This window comes from Empidonax traillii, unplaced genomic scaffold (assembly GCF_003031625.1).
Source record: "Empidonax traillii isolate 1590-97213 ecotype Southwest subspecies unplaced genomic scaffold, ASM303162v1 scaffold236:size2090792, whole genome shotgun sequence".
NCBI lineage: Eukaryota > Metazoa > Chordata > Aves > Passeriformes > Tyrannidae > Empidonax > Empidonax traillii.
This window is the reverse complement of record NW_020955429.1, coordinates 169,660-188,562: the sequence shown is the minus strand read 5'-3', so window position 1 is coordinate 188,562 and position 18,903 is coordinate 169,660. Positions and strand designations below refer to the sequence as shown.

At 48.0% G+C, this 18,903-nt stretch overlaps 1 protein-coding gene across 6 annotated transcripts in view; it reads left to right on the top strand.

Annotated features, from left to right (window-relative positions):
- Positions 1-13,927, top strand: part of BCL9 (BCL9, transcription coactivator) — a 31,044-nt gene extending 17,117 nt beyond the window's left edge. For 4 of the 6 annotated variants that reach the window (XM_027888330.1, XM_027888328.1, XM_027888331.1 and 1 more), the window contains 7 exons: positions 1,814-2,120; positions 3,676-3,989; positions 4,901-5,090; positions 5,563-5,662; positions 6,072-8,301; positions 10,144-10,404; positions 11,730-12,997. In XM_027888330.1, coding sequence (XP_027744131.1) covers positions 2,068-2,120; positions 3,676-3,989; positions 4,901-5,090; positions 5,563-5,662; positions 6,072-8,301; positions 10,144-10,404; positions 11,730-12,847 — 4,266 coding nt within the window. In that variant the 5' untranslated portion in view covers positions 1,814-2,067 and the 3' untranslated portion in view covers positions 12,848-12,997. Of the gene's footprint in view, positions 1-1,813; positions 2,121-3,675; positions 3,990-4,900; positions 5,091-5,562; positions 5,663-6,071; positions 8,302-10,143; positions 10,405-11,729 lie in introns of those variants that run through there. The other 2 variants (XM_027888327.1, XM_027888326.1) reach the window with 2 other exon arrangements.
- The last annotated feature ends 4,976 nt before the right edge of the window (positions 13,928-18,903 follow it).

The window sequence follows — 18,903 nt, the reverse complement described above, 5'->3', positions numbered from 1 at the left end:
GTTCCACTGACTTTTACAGATGTATCAATCTCTTGAAAAGCGGAGCTGGATGCTGTTGATGTTTCAGTTTTGTTGTCAAAACAGACGTAGGAGCCAAATCTGCATGCAAAGATGATACAATTTAGATATGTGTGAAGAGATTCTCTCTCATCTTTAATGTGTCTGTATAGCACCAGCTCCAATTGCAGCATGATAATAATAATAACAACAATAGTGATGGGATAAAGCCAACATTGCTCTGAAAATCAGTGAGATAACCAGCTAATAGTCCCGGAGAGGGATGAAGGTCCTCTGGATTGTGTGGCTCAGACTGGAGTTCATCTGATTATGCCTAGTAGGAGGTGTTTAAAATGAGGTATTTATTGCAGAAACGTTCCCTGTATTAATAGGTTTGTGCAGCACAGTGGAGGTGAGAACAGGGAGCAGGGTGACTTCTCCGGCTCATGAGGGAGGGATGTGGTGGGGAGAAGAATTTTTGGAGATGATGCAGAGCTTCACGGAACTGCTGCAGTTTGGATCGCTATTATGTTAAAGCACAGCAGTGCAAACTCACTAAAATGCGTAGTGGCACAGCCTCAGAACTGTATAAATTAGGGGAACTGGAAAACAGTGGTTCTCAATACTACAACTTGCTGATAACTCTCCTTGGCCAGAGGTGGTCAGAGAGTGTTTCCTAATCTTCTGGTGTCAGCACATAAACAAGGCAATTTTTGTTTCTGAAATGCAATTTCAACAGTAGTTTCTTCATAAAATTCAAGGCACTCCCATTCTGGTAAGATTTATTTTGTTTCATTTGATATACACAGGAAGAAACTACTTCTTTGGTGCTGAGAAGGAATATCGGGAATATTTACATTTGAATAATATTTAACTAGCAATGCTTAATACATTAACAATAAATCTTGGTTAGATTCTAAATTAAGTGGATTTGCATCTGAGTAGGTGAGATGAACGGGAGAGATTTTGTCGAAACATAAACAAGACAGAAATTTGTTCCAAAATAATTTAGCCCAAAGCATGTCAACAATGATGTTCAATAGTTCCCTCCTCCAGAAACAGTTTTAGGTGCCTCATTGCCTGTGTCATGCATATCATTTCTTACAAAGAAGCTGAAAAAGTGTCTTTTTTGGGGGGGTTGTTTTTTTTTTTTCCCTAAAGCCTCAATGGTCTGCAGAGTGTTGCTGAGCAAATTTAGATGGGTACTTCCCTAGTGCTTTCTGGCCTTTCTAAGTAGATATGGTGAGTGACTAACCCCAGGTGTTTTCAGACTAATCACACATAGCTGGTAGCTTACAGGTGGCCAGGAAGGTGTTTTATTTTATTTTTCTCCCTTTGTGTAACCCTTAGCACACATCATTGAGTATATGTCTTGGTATATTGGACCAAGGAGACAAAAGATTTAAGCAGAGTTTATGTTCTTAAGAAATATCACGTTGCAGCCATTCAAAGGGGAATTCTGGATAGCTAACTCATGTTGGGGATTTGCAGTTTGGACTTTCTTCTGATTTGCTGTGAGGTGTCTTTAGGTTGAGCACAGATGTGAAATCAAAGTGTTCAGATACAAGGTGCTTCCCTGTTGTGTTGACTCCAGAATGATTTGCTTTGGGCAAAGGGAAGGTGGCCTCAGTGCCTGTAAACTGAATGGCCAGCCAGGGCTGCCTCTGGTCTGAAATACCCATCCATGTCAAAGCTTCTTCTCCTGTGTCTTCTCGGGAATGGGTGAAGAATTGCCACGTACTGCCTCACGCCAGCCACGTCTGCTCGGGAAGTTCCTCACTGGTTTTCTGTTCTCCTCTCGTGGGGTGGTTTGCAGGGTGCCCTGGAGATGCGAGACTTCCCCTGGGCAGCAGGAGGCACGCGTCTAGAGAATGCTGGAGCTGCAGGAGGGAAGTGCCCAGTGCAAAAGCAGCGAGGAGCCAAGAGAAAAAAGGCAAGCAGACAGCCAGCACTGAGAGGAGCGGGTGGCAGGAAGCGCTTCGACGCTGCCTCTGGCGGCACGATCCCCAGGGGAACTTGACGAGAGCCCATCTGCGTGTGTGTGAGACTGTGAGCTCAGGATTTCTGTCAATGCATTCCAGTAACCCCAAAGTGAGGAACTCCCCGTCAGGCAACACACAGAGGTAAGGGGAAGAGCCTGCAGTCAGCTGCTCTGGGTTGGTGCGTGTTGCTGTCCCTGCTCTGCTGCTGGATTAGCTCCACTGGCCCTCCTTTGTGCTCCCATCAGACCCACCGAGTGCCTGAGCAGTGGCTGCACAGTGCTGACGGGTCTTCAGGTTTGCAAGGCTCAGGAGGAGCTGAAAGCTGTGGATTTTCCATTCCTTGTGCCTTCTTCCCTTCCCATCAGGTGCCTGAAAAGGCTGTAGGAGAGTAAACATGCCTTTTCTATCTTGATTTCTCCCCCCCTCCCTCCTCCTCTTCTAATTACCTGTTTCCCAGGGGGTAGTTGGGCAGCAGGTCTCTCTACTTGTATTTTCACACGAAATGTTTCCTCTGTATTATTGGCCTGAGCAGCCTGGAGAACTAATCTGCTGAGCACTGGGATCCTCTGTGTCAGTCACCTGCCAGTGCAGCGGGTCAGCATCTCTCCTCCACTAATCTGGAAGGGGAAGAATATGGAAGCAAAGCAGCGCCCAGGGACTTGGAATGGTCTGATTGACAGCATTCTTGGGTTTGATTCTTTACTCCTAGAGGTGATCTGGAACTTAGAAGTATTTCAGAGGGAATGCTCCTTAGTCAGATGTCTGTCCTAAGGAGGAAACAGCTTGTGTGAGTCCCACAGTGAGGATGCTAGCAAGCACTGCCTGTTGGAAGTGATATTGATGATGGGAAAACACGATGCAGAAGATCCAATAGCAATGGAGTAAGAGGAGGGTGAGGAGGAAGGGGTGGCTAATATGTCTGTAAACCCCAGAGGAGCAAAATATTTTTAGGATCCAATTTGCTGGATGAAAGAAGGAAGGAAAGACTCTTGAGTCTGCTTTGGCAAATTAAGGAAGCTCCATCTACCCCATTTTGCAGGAGTGTGCTTGGGAGATGGTATCCTTCCTTTTCCTTCCTTATTCAGAGGCAGGTTGTAGCTGGTTTAATTGTTTTCACGGTCAGAGGTTTGTGTTTTCCTGGCAGCTCGCCCCAGTGTATGACGAATGCCGCAGTAATGCTGGGTTTTCCTTGTGCTCCCTGTAGAACTGGATAGGGAGGTGCAAGGGAGGGGGGTGGGGGTCTTCTCTGATCGGAGCTGTAGCATGTAGTCGGGGTCCAGGAGAGTGGTGAGGTGAACTTTATTGTGCCTTGTTTATTTATTCTGAGCTGATCTTGGTGAGAGGCGCTTCTCTGTGCACATAGAAACCGTTGTCTTTATTGACAGAAGCTCCAGAGGTGGGTCCTCATGTGACAGCAGTTTCTGGGATCTGGCAGGTCTGTGGTTTGCCCTGGTGCCTTCTTGAGCAATGAGATCCCATCTTGGATAATAACCCTTTCAGGGCATGTTCAGAAAAGCACCTGCATGACTCTAAGCTTGCAGGCATTTTTTATGTGTCAGCAATTGTCTTAGCTTGCAAGGTGACAGTGGTTGTTTCTGCTTCACTCACTCTAATCTGTTCCTACAGGGCTGAATGGATCAATGCGGTGATTTGTCACTTTTTTTGTCTTTTTTTATTTCCCCTCTGTCCCCTGTAGCCCCAAATCAAAGCAGGAGGTGATGGTCCGCCCCCCTACAGTGATGTCCCCGTCTGGCAACCCTCAGCTGGATTCCAAATTTTCCAACCAAGGCAAACAAGGGGGCTCCACCAGCCAATCCCAGCCCTCTCCCTGTGACCCCAAAAGTGGAGGTCACACCCCCAAAGTGCTCCCTGGCCCAGGTGGGAGCATGGGGCTGAAGAATGGGGCTGGAAATGGTGCCAAGGGGAAGGGGAAAAGAGAGAGGAGCATTTCAGCAGACTCCTTTGAACAGAGGGAAGCTGGGACTCCTAATGATGACCCTGAAATCAAAGGTATGCTTGCTAGGATTTGGTGTGCAAGTGCAGACAATTAGTCTGAATCCTCTGTAAGGTGGAGAATTGCTATGCAAATGTTACTTGTCTGGGATTCTGTAAGTTCCCTTGACGAAGTCTAAAGGTCTGGAGAGCAGGGGAAGAGGAAAGGTTGTTATGACATTGGCAAATGTCTTGTTCACGCTCAGTTAAAGAGCAGGCCTGACTGGTGGGAAAGTTCCTTTGTAACTCTGAAACTCTCCCAGAGGATTTGAAAGTACAAATGCAACCTGTTGGTTTCCTTCTGGCCTTTGGCCTTTCAGGAACTGCTCTGTTGTAACAGGTTTTGAACAATATGCAAGTCTGTTTTGTCAACACAGATACCTAACCCGTAGTACCCTGGCTGGTAACACAAGCCAGAGAGTTGGGATTTCTGTGTTCTGTTCCTGGCTCCAACGCTGCCCCTGTGAGGCAGTGCAAAACCACACTAGATGTGCAATTGTCCGTCTTTCCCTTGTGGTCCATTTGCTGGGTCGCCTGGCTGAGGTGGCTGAAGGGAAAAAAACAAAGTGAAATTTTACAAGTATTCTTCTGGGAAGCAGACATATTTATATTAGTTCATTTTAGTGTGTGATTTTCCTGCTTTTCTATGTGGCCATTAGAGAACTCAAAGGGATCAGCTCGAAGGGATCAGCACTGGGAACTGCCACGTGCCTTGAAAAGGGACAAGATGAGCTTTCTCCCAGTGGTACCTGAAGGGCAGCGTGGCATTAGGGGAAAGTTGCATGGTATAATAGAAGAATTGCCTTTAGTGTTGCTTGAGGAAGAAGCAGGAAATTTCAGAGGGGAAAAAGCTCTGATCAGTTTCCAGAAATGGTTTCCAAAGTGCTCCCAAGGTAGCAATTCCTCTCTTTTCCTTTCTCCCTTTCCAGACTGCAATTCTGCTGATCATGTGAAGTCCCAGGAGTCTCAGCACACACCACACTCCATGACTCCTTCTAATGCTTCAGCCCCAAGGTCTTCCACACCTTCCCATGGTCTGACTGCCACTCTGGAGCCAGCGAGTGGGCAGAAGACTCCATCCAAAGTGGTTTATGTCTTTTCTACTGAGATGGCCAACAAGTAAGTAGGTAGATGCTGAAATGTCTTCAGGGAGCGGGGGTTCTATTTGTGCTCCCTTTTTAAGAGACTGTCAAAAGGGCACTTTCTGCATCAAGTAGCAAAAAGTCATTAGTTGTTTTGGTGTTGTTGGAGGGGCTGTAGTGGGGAATGTCCCTACTTTTTTCCTCTGAGAAATGATTGCTTATTCCTCTGAGGTACGGAGATTTTTATTTGTTTCTTGCAAATGGTGGTAGATGGTGTTTTGCAATCCGTGCAGTGAGTAGCAGCCAGAATGGGCTAAACTGAGACATGAACCCTGAATGCTGATGAGTTTGTAGATGTAAGCATTTTTCTGTTGCTACTCATCTAGAGTGAAATATATGTGGTTAAGTCTTTCTCCCTTGTGCCAGCTGAAAGATAGAAGAGAGGCCATTTAAAAAAAATGATTCTTAATTTCAGTTGGATATGTGCATCTGCCTGTCTGTCTTTGCAGGGCTGCAGAAGCTGTGCTGAAGGGACAGGTGGAAACCATTGTGTCCTTTCATATCCAGAACATCTCAAACAGCAAGGCGGAACGAAACACTGTACCTTTGGTAGGGAATACCTGCGTGTGGGTGGGAAGGGGAAATGGTCAATGTGCTTGTGTGTGATTCAGAGAGATGGATGGTTATCTATGCTTGGAAATAAGTTTCAGGAAGACAGTTTTTGTTCAGACCTTCTGCACATTATTGTCTTGGGTCGTCCAAAGGAGAGTTTGAGTCTTGCAGTATTTGGGTGGTGTGTTTCCAACCCATTGCTCATGCAGAGCTAGCACAGAAGAAAGGGCTTCCTGCAATAATGCCTTGAGCAAAACAGGTACTGTTCTGTAATAGCTGCATGAAGGCTACCCTTCCCTGCAAAGTTTGGGCTGGTGGGGTTGGGACTGGGCATTTTGTTTGCACTGCTGCTTGTGTGCCAGGGCTGCAGGAAGAGCAGGTGACAGTGTGTGGCTTTCTCTTGCAGAACCCCCAGATCACTGCACTTCGGACTGAACCCAAGCCCCTGCCGCAGCCCCAGCCCCCCGCAGCCCCGGACCAGAACCCTCCACAGAACGCCAAAATGCAGCCGACCCCACCCGTGTCAGCACCGGTGTCCAAATCCACTGGCCCCCCGTGTCCCATAGATCAGGACAGTCCCAACGTGGAAAGCAAAGTGATGTCTGTGGGCAGCCCTGCCAACTCTACCCCGTTGCAGACAGAAGGGTTTGGGCAGAGTTCAACCCCCAATAACCGAGCGGTGAGCCCGGTTTCCCAAGGTAGCAATAGCTCAGCTGCAGACTCCAAAGGTCCTCCACAGCAGGTGTCTGGTGGGGACCCGTCCAGTTTGGGCGAGAATCCAGATGGACTGTCCCAGGAGCAGCTGGAGCATCGAGAGCGCTCACTGCAGACCCTGCGGGACATACAGCGCATGCTCTTCCCTGATGAGAAGGAGTTTGCTGGAGGGCAAAGTGGGGGGCCTCCCCCAAATGCTGGGGTGCTGGATGGTCCCCAAAAGAAACCTGAAGGGCCGATACAGGCTATGATGGCTCAATCCCAAAGTTTAGGCAAAGGGTCAGGGTCTCGGACAGATGGAGGGGCTCCGTTTGGCCCTCAAGGACACAGGGACATGCCTTTTTCCCCAGATGAAATGGGGCCACCACCAATGAACTCCCAGTCAGGACCCATAGGCCCAGACCACCTGGACCATATGACTCCTGAGCAGGTGGCCTGGCTCAAGCTGCAGCAGGAGTTCTATGAGGAGAAGAGAAGAAAGCAAGAGCAGGTGGTTGTGCAGCAGTGTTCCCTGCAGGATATGATGGTCCACCAGCACGGGCCTCGGGGGGTGGTCCGAGGTCCTCCTCCTCCCTACCAGATGACCCCTGGGGAGGGCTGGGGACCTGGGGGCCCAGAGCCCTTCCCTGAAGGCATGAACATGTCGCACTCTCTGCCCCCCAGGGGCATGGCCCCTCATCCCAACGTGCCCGGGAGCCAGATGCGCCTGCCTGGCTTTGCAGGAATGATGAACCCTGAGATGGAGGGCCCCAGTGTCCCGAATCCCGCCTCACGGCCTGGGCTTTCAGGAGTTAGTTGGCCAGATGATGTGCCAAAAATCCCAGATGGCCGAAACTTCCCTCCTGGCCAGGGTGTCTTCAGTGGCCCTGGCCGAGGGGAGCGGTTTCCCAATCCGCAGGGCCTGCCCGAAGAGCTCTACCAGCAGCAGCTGGCTGAGAAACAGATGGGCCTTCCTCCTGGTCTGAACATGGAAGGCATCAGGCCTGGCATGGAGATAAACAGAATGATGCCCTCCCAGAGACACATGGAGCCTGGGAACAACCCCATCTTCCCTCGCATGCCGGTAGAAGGACCGATGAGCCCTTCCAGGGGGGACTTCCCGAAAGGAATACCCCCACAAATGGCTTCTAGCAGGGAGCTGGAGTTTGGGATGGGCCCTGGCAGCATGAAGGGGGACATGGGCATGAATGTCAGCATGGGCTCCAACCCACCCCTGGTCCCTCAGAAGCTGAGGGAGGCAGGAGTCGGGCCGGAAGAGATGATGAAGCTGCGCCCTGGCGTCTCGGAGATGCTCTCCTCTCAGCAGAAAATGGTGCCGCTGCCGTTCGGGGAGCACCCGCAGCAGGAGTACGGCATGGGTCCCAGGCCTTTCCTTCCCATGTCTCAGGGCCCAGGAGTCGGTCTCCGGAATCTCAGAGAGCAGATCGGGCCTGACCAAAGGACTAACAACCGGCTCAGCCACATGCCGCCACTACCTCTCAATCCCACCAGTAACCCCAACAGCCTCAACACTGCTCCCCCTGCGCAGCGCAGCCTCGGCCGCAAGCCCTTGGATATCTCCGCAGCTGGCCAGGTGCATTCGCCAGGAATCAACCCCTTGAAGTCCCCCACGATGCGCCAGGTCCAGTCTCCCATGATGGGGTCTCCCTCGGGGAACCTCAAGTCCCCCCAGACGCCCTCCCAGCTGGCAGGAATGCTCGCGGGCCCCACTGCCGCAGCCGCTGCTGCCTCCATTAAGTCCCCCCCTGTCTTGGGGTCTGCTGCTGCTTCTCCTGTCCACCTCAAGTCTCCGTCTCTCCCCGCACCTTCTCCTGGATGGACTTCATCTCCAAAGCCTCCTTTGCAGAGCCCTGGGATTCCCCCGAACCACAAGGCGTCTCTGACCATGTCTTCTCCAGCCATGCTGGGGAACGTGGAGTCGGGTGAGTGCCGCCTCTGGCAGCCAGATCTGGTGCTTTGGTTCGCGTCGGGTCACCCAGCACGTGCAGCAAGGGAGGGAGAAGGGTTCTCTCAGCGGGGCAAAGGCTGGATGGCCATTTGCCTGTTGGAGGGGGGCTATGTGAGTGAAGGGCAAGGGCTTTTCCTCCTCTTGTATTTGTGGGTGTGTACTGTGCCTCCCATATGTCAAAGCTGAGGGCTGATCACTCAGAGGACATAAAAGGAAAAGCGTAGGGTCAAGAGATGTGAAAAGATGTAGGGGGTTGATGGGAGAAATCTCTCCTTGGCGGGGTCTGGCTGTTGTAGCTCATGGTGATTGTAGCTTTGTGGAGAAGATCCTGCTTATGTTACAAAAACTCTTTGAGATAAAAAGCTCCTATAAAGACATGCTGAACACACTTAGCCAGCCCTGTATCTCTACATGGTTCAGGTATGGTTGGTGCTTTTTGGGTTTACGCTGCAGACAGGAACTTGTGCTTCAGTTTTTCAGGCTTCAGACGTTTTGGAGTGATCTAACCACCAACACATGTAGCATTCACTTGTGTGCTGAGCCGTGCTGTGCTTGGCACCTCAGGCTCCAGGTGCTGGCATCCTCTGTCCTCACCTTCCTGGAGCTCACCCTGCAGCACACTCACCCCTCTGGGCTGTCCTTCCCGCCCGGCTGGGAGAGAGAGAGGAGCCCTTTGCCCACGTTGCCCTCTAGTGCTGCCGTGGGTAACGGCGCGGCGGCAGCCGGGACCGGGATGGGGATTAGGATTAGGATTAGGATATGCCTGTGGGGCTGGTGGCAAGGGTAACCCCGGGATTGCAGGCTGGGTCTGTGCTCGGGAAGGCAGACTGGGTGGTAGTGTTTGCTGAGGCCATGCCCAGCGTGAGCCCAGGTGCCTACAAGTCAAAATTTAGTGCTTTAGTCTGTGCCTTGTGGGTCCCTTCCAACTCAGAATAATCTATGAAATCTGTGTGAAATGTTGCTTAATGAGTGCTTTTACACACAGCTCTTCCAAAGCGTGAGTATTTTGGCATTGCAGAATTGTTGTGTTCTCTATTCTACCTCCCTTTTTTTTGGATGGGAAGGGCTGATGAACGTGCAGTGAATTTTCAGTGAGAGCACAACTTCGGTTTAGTATCTTTCCTTCACAGTGGTGTGGGTTTTGTGGAATTTATCAGTGGAAGAACAAAGGAGATTGGCAGTGCAGTTACTCCTGGTTTTGGGAGAGCAAAGGATGATGTTAAGATAATAGGTGCAGAGAATGCTTCTTTAACTGGAATAAGCAGCTAATATGTATATATGAAATATGTAACGAAACATAAACAGGGAGTTACAGCTCCTCACGCAGTTTGTCAGAAATATCTGTTACAGTTTTCCTTGTGCTGCCTGCGTCTTTTATGCTTGCTTGATGCCTCCTAAAGAGAAAGGGAAAGGAGTTACACTTGACATTTGGTGGATGCAGGAACAACTAAGTGATTATAGATTTATATTGATTTTTATGGCTAACTCTGGTACCTGAGTCTCTCTTCGGTGTATGGAAATTGAATAGTAAGATTTTCAGACTAAACTGGTAATTCTTCATGTGGATTTTTAGAGGCTCAAGATAGTTCCAGTAGAAGTGTTTTTCAGTAGGATAACAGATGTTAAGCAACTTGACCAATAGGCTTATTCTTCTGTTTACTTTTCACAGGCATTGACTACATTAGTCACATAAAGTCTTGCAGTAAAAAAGATTTCTAGTTTTTGAGATTTCTTGGGGAAAAGAATTGGATTTAAGGAAAACAGTAAGAAGGATGAAAAATTAAACTTTCTTTCTGTCTTTTCCTTTTTTCCTAAGGTGGTCCACCTCCCTCCACAGTCAGCCAGTCTGCTCCTGTGACTCTCCCTGGAAATCTTCCCTCTAGCAGTCCTTACACAATGCCTCCAGAGCCAACCCTCTCCCAGAATCCCCTCTCCATTATGATGTCCAGGATGTCCAAATTTGCCATGCCGAGCTCTACACCGCTCTATCATGATGCCATCAAAACTGTGGCCAGCTCGGATGACGACTCCCCTCCAGCCCGCTCCCCAAACTTGCCACCTATGAACAGTGTACCAGGTAAGGAAATCAAAGAAACATTGAGCGCAGACATATCACGCAGTACAGTGAGAGTGATTTTTGTGGAAGCTTCATCAAGTGAAGATGGTGAGAGGGGAAAAAACCTCAAGGAATATGTAGCCATGTGTTGTTCTGAGGAAGGCAGTTGCAATTCTCGGAAATGCAGAGATGGAAATTCTCCTTGGAATTGTTTGTTTTGGTTTTTTTTTTCTGTCCAGAAGCTGTCTGATCTGGAAAACCTTTATGTATGGGGGAGATTTCCACTCAGGCAGACTGGAATTAATTGTGTGAGTGAAGGCTGCTCATGGGAATAAGAGTCAGACTTATCCAAAGGAAACCATACCTCACCTGTCTCAAGGCAGTGTCATAGAAGCTTCACGGGTTTTTTGGGGTTGGTTTGGGTTTTTTTTTTTTGACACTGAATCATCAGGTCTTTCTTGGGCTTTGTGGATTGCCTTTTTAATGAGAGTGTTGGAGCACTTTCTGAAAACATAAATCTTCCCATGTAGGGAATATGTAATGGCAGGTGATCTCAACCAGGAATGAGGGAAACTGTCCAGGTCCCTACCTGAAAGAGTTAAAGGAAAAGTAAAATAAAACATTTGGGCTGTCATGTGGGTGAGCATGTATATATGAGAAATCTAGATCCTGCTGATAGCTTAATGTTCATGGGTACCTATTTAATACAAAAGTAGGTTGTAGTCCCTCTACCCAATTGAATTGACAGCTTAAAGAAGGAATGAGTGGATGTTTCATGAGAGTGGCAATTAGTAATGAGTCCTTGCTGGGTGTACCTGCAGCCTTGCTGTGTGTTTCACGCAGTAATGATCGGGGTGGCTGAATGTATCTGGGGAAGCTGGCTAATTGAATAAGTTCATGATGATAACTCATTAACCTCATTGATTGCTGCCTCCTTGTCTTACAAGGGTTACCTGATTTATCATTGCTTGAGTTTTGAGAGGAGATTCGGTCACTTCCCAGCAGACAAGTGTCCATATGCTGATAATCTGTCACAGACATGTTTGTTACTGCCTGCTTCATGTAGGCTACCAGGGTATGGGTTGGATTGAGATCCTGCTTATGGAGCAGGCTTTCGTCATTGGTTCACAGAGCAGTGAGAAGCTTAGGGAAGCAGCTATTCAGGTGCCATCAAATTTCTGGTTAAAATAGCACTTTTCAGAGCCACTGCTAATGTTTTTTTACTAGGGCTGAGGTTTTTTTTTGGGGGGTGTGTGCAGACTTGGTAACCTTGCAGAAAGCTCTCTGATAGCTTTATTGATTATTGCTGGCTGCTGTCTAAATGTGATTCCTTATTTCTTCCCTAGGAATGGGCATTAATTCTCAGAATCCTCGAATTTCAGGTCCAAACCCAGTGGGTCCAATGCCAACCCTTAGCCCAATGGGAATGACCCAGCCTCTTTCCCATAACAACCAGATGCCCTCTCCAAATGCTATGGGACCCAATATACCTCCTCATGGGGTCCCCGTGGGACCCGGCCTGATGTCACACAACCCAATGATGGGACACGGTTCCCAGGAGTCTCCAATGGTACCTCAAGGACGCCTGGGCTTCCCACAGGGGTTCCCTCCCGTACAGTCCCCTCCACAGCAGGTGCCATTTCCACACAACGGGCCCAGCGGTGGACAAGGCAACTTCCCAGCGGGAATGGGCTTCCACGGAGAAGGACCTCTGGGGCGTCCTACCAACCTGCCCCAAAGTTCGACAGATCCAGCACTTTGCAAGACTGGAGGCCCTGGCGGTCCAGACTCCTTCACTGTTCTCGGAAACAATATGCCTTCGGTTTTCACTGATCCAGAGCTGCAGGAGGTGATCCGCCCTGGAGCCACGGGAATACCCGAGTTCGACCTGTCCAGGATTATCCCGTCGGAGAAGCCTAGCCAGACACTACAGTATTTCCCTCGTGGGGAGGTGCCGGGCCGCAAGCAGCCGCAGGGCCCCGGGCCCGGCTTCTCCCACATGCAGGGGATGATAGGAGAGCAGACCCCGAGGATGGGACTAACGTTGCCTGGCATGGGGGGCCCCGGGCCGGTGGGAACTCCGGATATCCCCCTTGGGACGGCTCCGTCCATGCCAGGCCACAACCCAATGAGGCCCCCGGCCTTCCTGCAGCAGGGCATGATGGGGCCGCACCACCGCATGATGTCACCAGCACAGCCGGCCATGCCCGGCCAGCCCGCCCTCATGAGCAACCCCGTGGCCGCCGTGGGCATGATCCCGGGCAAGGACCGAGCCCCCGCGGGGCTGTACAGCCACCCCGGCCCCGTGGGGTCGCCCGGCATGATGATGTCAATGCAGGGCATGATGGGACCCCAACAAAACATCATGATTCCCCCCCAGATGAGGCCCCGAGGTATGGCTGCTGACGTTGGCATGGGAGGATTTAGCCAAGGCCCTGGAAACCCGGGGAACATGATGTTTTAAGCTGCTACCATAAGACTGGATGTTCCGATCCTTGTCAAGATGAGATTCCAAGTCCTGAGGGCTTTTTGGGAGCTTCAGGAGTACAGTTTGGCCATGCAATAGGTGAAAAGAGACCAGAGGACGCTTTGGGAAATCTCGAATGTATGGAATTACCTGAAAAAAAAAAAAAAAAATTATTCATTTAAACAGGTCGTTTTTTTTTTAAGATTTATTTTTTAAAAATTATTTTTGTGGACTTGGGTATCCCGTGACGGCACCTGCTTTGAGAATCTGTAGCTGTATTTTGAGAATTGCCATTTGTCACAAGTTGCACCATTCTCTGTATGTTTACGTCCTTTGGACTGGCTTCTCCCAGGACTCTCGGTTATTTTTGGGGTTTTTTGTGTACTGTACTATATTGTAAAAGGGATTTTAGCAGAGACTTTAGTCTTTGGGGTGAGAGGAGAATGGGATTCTAGGCTGTTTACTTTAGGTGGAGAATCCATCTTCAGAACTTCGGACTATTTTCCTTCAACTCCAATGTATAGAAAAACCAAACTACGACCTCAGAGCAGAGTATTAATGAAAAGCACAAAAAGGAACTTAAGTTCAGTGAGGGGAATCTTTTAAAAGAAATAAATAATAAGTTAAGGACATATTTTTCAAATTATGGCGTGCTGTCCAGCACCTTCTGTCTCTCCCTCCCACTCTTTATTAAATAGGCTTCTCTCTCTCCGTCCCCTTCTGTCTCCTCCTATGGCAGCTGCAATACATTGTGTTATTTTGGGGAGTAAATCTAGGAGAGCCTCTCCTCACGTGGGGACTCTTCCCACTTCTAGGAAGGGGCTGGACTTGGACACTGTTACATCCTACAGTAGTCTCTCTCACTGTTTCCTATTCTCCTTTTCTTAGAAACCCCAAGTGATTTTATTAATGTGGGAGTGGAACAGACACTAAAAGTTACCCAGGATTTTTTTTTTGTGGTTATTTTTTTTTCCTCCCCAGCGTAAAACGTTCTGTGTAACCTCCATTAAATTTGGTACAAAACCACTCGCCAGGGCTGTGGTGTCAGAAAAATAAAATATATTGTTTCTTACAAAACCAAACTGTCTTCTTTATCCAGTCCAGTTGTTTCTGTGTACATCAAACAGCTGGCCAGATGACTGTTTGCTCTTGCTTATGGTCACAGTGAGACTAGAGGCCAGGTGGGTTAAACTTTGGCAGCTCCTGAAAGTCTGTTCTGTAGGCAGCTGCGTGCTGCTTGCAGGGCAGTTCTGTTCACTTAATCCTGAGCTTGTTTCCTCTTGGAGAGAGGTCTTATTTCAGAACACCCCAGGGACAATAGTTACAAGACTTCCTCAATTTGCTGAGGGTCAAGGAATAGATGAAACTTGTTGTCTCCGTCACTTCCTCACGGGGAGTGAATGCAGCGCGACAAGGTACGTGGTTTTGAGCTCTCCCTGAGCACAGCAGCATCTGTCTGCTGAGCAACGGAGCCCAGTGCTGTGGGGGGCACTGGGACTGTGTCCCCCTCTGGGGGCTTTGGATTGGGTCAGGTCTCTGACTGCCAGCACTGAGAGCCTGAGATAGTGGGGAAAGGATGAACTTAAATAACAAAGGTGAGATAGAAGTTGTCAGTGAGCAGATTTTTATCAAGACAACCCTGCTGAGTAAATTGTTGCTTTGCTGCAGTTCTCATCGATTGCTTCCTAATCCCCTGTCTTTTCAAACTTGCCTTTTGAGACGATTTCAGAATGAAGATTTTATGGTCTTGCCTATGAGGAATGAAAGGCTGGATGACAAAACCTGGGCTGGGAGTTGAGCTTTTCTCCTGGAGAAGACCAGGATAAGCCAGATGTGGATCTGGTAGGGCAGGGCGTGGACTCTGTGGCTGGCTGTTCTCTAGTCCCTCAGTGCTGTATACAGAGTGTGTAATCTGTTCTTCCTTCCACTTACCGTTACTTGAAATTATTTCAATGAGTAGTTTCCTCAGAGCGCTGGCCATTAGTGTGAAACGTCACATGGGGAATGAGTATTTTTAATGTGCTTGTGTGTGAGAATTTTTTAGAGTTAACTGATCCTTAACAAGTGAAAAAGGAATTCCTCTCAGTGGCTGATTTACCAAACTTGTATTGCTGGTGTATAAAATGAGTGGAGCCGAGCACTGTTGCAGGCACGCAAGCCTCAGAGCCTTCTGTTACCCGCTTCCAAATTCACCTTTGTGCTGTCATGCAAATTTACGATGATTTTGGGTGAGAATTACTCTTTTGACAAAGTGTAGGATGTATGTTGTGGTGCTTCCCTTTGACAAGACAGGCAGCGTGCCTGAAGCACGGGCTTGTCAGGATTTTAGAAAGAGCTGACAATGACACAGTGTTATTTCTGTAGAGCGGGATTACCTCTTCCTTAAGTGGTTGCACAGCTCCTTTTGAGGACCTTGCACGGGAATTGTCACAATGCAACCTTTTTAAGTGTTGCCACTTCTGCCACCACTCCTGACTGCTTTTACCATGTTGAACAAAGCAAAGTTCTTGATCGACATAGAAATAACCCAGAGGGTTTTGTTTGTTTGGCTGGTTTTTTAAACAGTCTTTCCAAGTGCCTCCTGTGCCTGTTGAGATATTTTGAATAGCAAAGGATTTGAGGTGGCTGTGACTTATTCTAGGAAAATTAGCATAGGGGATTGATTCACTGTTTCAAAGCCCCTGGATAGCGAAAGGATACATTTTAAAGATGCTGTGTCATTACAGTTCCTTCTGTGTCTCACGGTGCTGGCGTTTGGTATCTTAATGAGATTTTTCCTACAGAAAATGCAGAATGTGCGGATACTCCTGAGTCCTTGTAGGTGCACTTAACCTTGGTATGTTGCCTGCTTTGCACCAGCAGATGGACAAAAGACTTGATTGTTGTGTTTTGATTCTATTGCTTTCTTTTTTGCTTTGCAAATGAAAAAGCTTTCTAGCTGCCAGCCTTGCAGATTCACCTTAGGATCTGTAAGTCAGGCTCTGTTCTCTCCTGCTTATCAGTAGTAACTTTGACTCAGCTCTGGTAGTCATGGTGCAGTTGAAGATGGAAAGTGGGGTTGCCATTTTTAGTTTTCTTCCCCTCCCCCTCCTCTCTCTCTTTTTTTTTTTTTTTTTTTTTCAAACTTTCAAATCATCCTCCTCCACCTTTGTTTGAAAGAATGAAATAGACTTTATTCATACATGCTTGGCTGCTCTTCCTCTCTAGTAACATGGGAGGAAACAGTCTGCTGTTCAAATTATCTCATCCCAGATGGCTGCGCAGCCGGAGTGTGGAGAGACTTAAAAGGTAAACCCAGCAGATGGTGAACTTCTGAAACGCGAAGTAATGCGCCTGCTAAATCAAAAGTTTAAAGTATTTGAAATCTGTTTGTTTTAAATTAGTAGACTTGCAATCAGGTCATCTGTGAAGTACACTGGCAGTTTTAAGCACCGTCCAAGTAAACTTAGGCTTTGTATCTGTGTCATGGGCTAGCTAATCTACCAAAGAAGATGACAAGCAAGTAGCCAGCCTTGTGAGTTTAGTCCTGACCTCCTAGTGGTGTCTAATGGGTTGCATTTTGGAAGACAGACCAGTTTGTGGGGATCTAATCTTCAGCACTCTTGGCTGGGACTCGAATGCTGGTGGTGCTTCTGGTACAATACACGTGTCCTGCCTCAGAGTAGATGTGGGTGCCCGACTCTTCCTGAGGGTAAGTTGCAGTGCAGCATTTTTGGTGCCAGACTGTTGGGACTACTAAAAATACAGTATATGCAGGGCTTAATTTTGTGGAGCTTGATACGCTGTCTGTCTGCTAGGCTGGTTTTCACTCAGGTCCCAGGAAAGGCTTAGTTTTGTTGTTGGTGCCCTCCTGCAGCCTTGGCAGGCTGCTGGCTGAAACCTGCTCCCTGTTGTGGTACTTCTCGAGGAGAAATGCTCCGTGTTTGATACAGGCCTGTATTTAGTAGTGTACTTCGCTGTGTCAATGGGTAGTACTTCTTAACCTAAAATTGGTTAATGATGCAGGAAAAAAAGTGATGGTTTTTTTTTTTTTTTGGGATACTGGGAAATAGTTGATTTCTGAGAATTTTTATTCCACATTCTCAGAAATGCCTCAGCTTTTCCATGCTGTGTTTGCAGTTCAGCACTTCCCACTCACCTGTGCCCTTTGGTAGTAAAACTCTTCCACTGTCCAACCAATCTTCTTCTGAAATGATTATTTACACTACTTGTGGTCAGAAATAAATCTCCTTACGCATAATGTGGGCCACAGCTACTGTGGAATTGCTCAGTGGGCTGGGCCAATGCATGTCCCAACCCCTCCCACAGTGAGGGGAAGGGTGAGGCTGGAGCAGGGCAGAGAGGGCACTGCAGAAACTCTTGTAAGAGACAGTGATGAAGTAGCCTGTTCCCCGCAGTGCCTTCGTCCTAGCCACTGCCAGGGAGCTGACCTGCTTTCCTGAGGTCTTCTGCTGTTACTGAAAGGTGTGTCACTCTGCCTGGAGTGACGGGAGTATTTTAACAGTGTGAATGTAATGATCTTACCTGCAGTAGGACAGCTGGTGATGCCGGGTGCTGTGGGTCTTGGCTGTGTTGAAGTTTTTAACCTGGTTGCTCGTCAGTTTTGCTGGGAGATGCTCCTAGTTATTATGTAAGTTAAGGTGTGTGAATTCGCCCTTTGTTTACTGGTATGGCCAAAGCTTCTAGATGCCTTTTTCTAAGCAGTCCATGCCTTGGAAATAATTTGCAGTTGTATTGCCCAATATTTTCGTCACTGTTGTCCAAATACTTGAAACTGTGCGTAAGAGGGAGCCTGACTGGAGCAGAACACACCGTTCTTAAGCAAGGGTAGGGCCATTGATTTTTTTATATAATGGCATTATGGTTTTAGGCTGTATAAAAACTTGATGGAAAATAATGATGTTTTGTTTGCTTTTTTTGACAGCTTCTGATGGCAGTTCAGTGAGACCTCCAGCAATGTATTTAGTATTCAAATTATTCTGTTCACTATGCGCGGAGTCAACATGTAATTGTGGTGGGGGCAGGCTAATGAAGGAGTAGAGGTAAATTCAGCCCACGCTTCTCGGGGAGAAGGTGCTGTAGTGCCTCCAGTCACATATCTGTCAATGATTACATTAACATCGCTGCAGTTTGCTTTCACTGAGTGAGAAGGGGTAACACAGAACCAAAACTGCAGGGCCATTTCAATCAGTGGTCCCCCTATTTTAACCTTTACCTATCCCAGGGAAAGTAGGTCAGGATCCAAGGTTTATTTACTGATTGAAAAACTGAGGTCTTTGTCAGTGATAAAGCCCCTAAAGGGGGCTTACCAAAAAAAGAGGGGGAGTGGCCTTTTACATTGACAGATAGGGATAGGACAAGGGAGAATGGTTTTAAACTAAAAGAGGAGACACATAGGCTAGATATTAGGGAGGAATTCTTTACTGTGGGGATGGTGAGGCGCTGAAATAGGTTGCCCAGAGAAGCTGTGGATGCCTTATCCCTGAAAGTATTCAAGGCCATGCTGGATGGAGCTCTGAGCAATCTGATCTAGTGGATGCCATCCCTGGAATTAGATGATCTTTAAAATCCCTTCCAACCCAAACCATTTTATGATTTTGGCAACCTAGTGATCCCTAGTATTTCCTTACAGGAGAAAGTGTCATCATCTCAGCTAGAAGTACTTCTGCTGGCTATTCTGCTGTATTCCTCTTTCAGCAAGTGCAAAATAGATGCAATGCTGCCCAAAGCTGAACTCGACAGCAGCTCCCCAGACTTCCTTGTTTAAAGCATATTAAGCAGAGTTCACCAAGAGTGTGTGTTCTCGTACTTGGCCCACTGTGGTTGTTCTGCATGTTCACAGCAGAATTTCCATAATTACAGGAGTGCTGGGAAGAGGTTTGGAGGCCTGCTGTCCCATTGGAGATGTTTTTTGTGCACAAAAATGCCCTCAAGACGCTGGGGTAGCTCAGTGCTTGGTTCATCTGTCTGCAGAGAGCAACCCTCCAACATGACAAAAAAAAAAGGGAAAGGCACAATGGCTTCTGCAGTTTGGCAAACATAAAATAAATTGT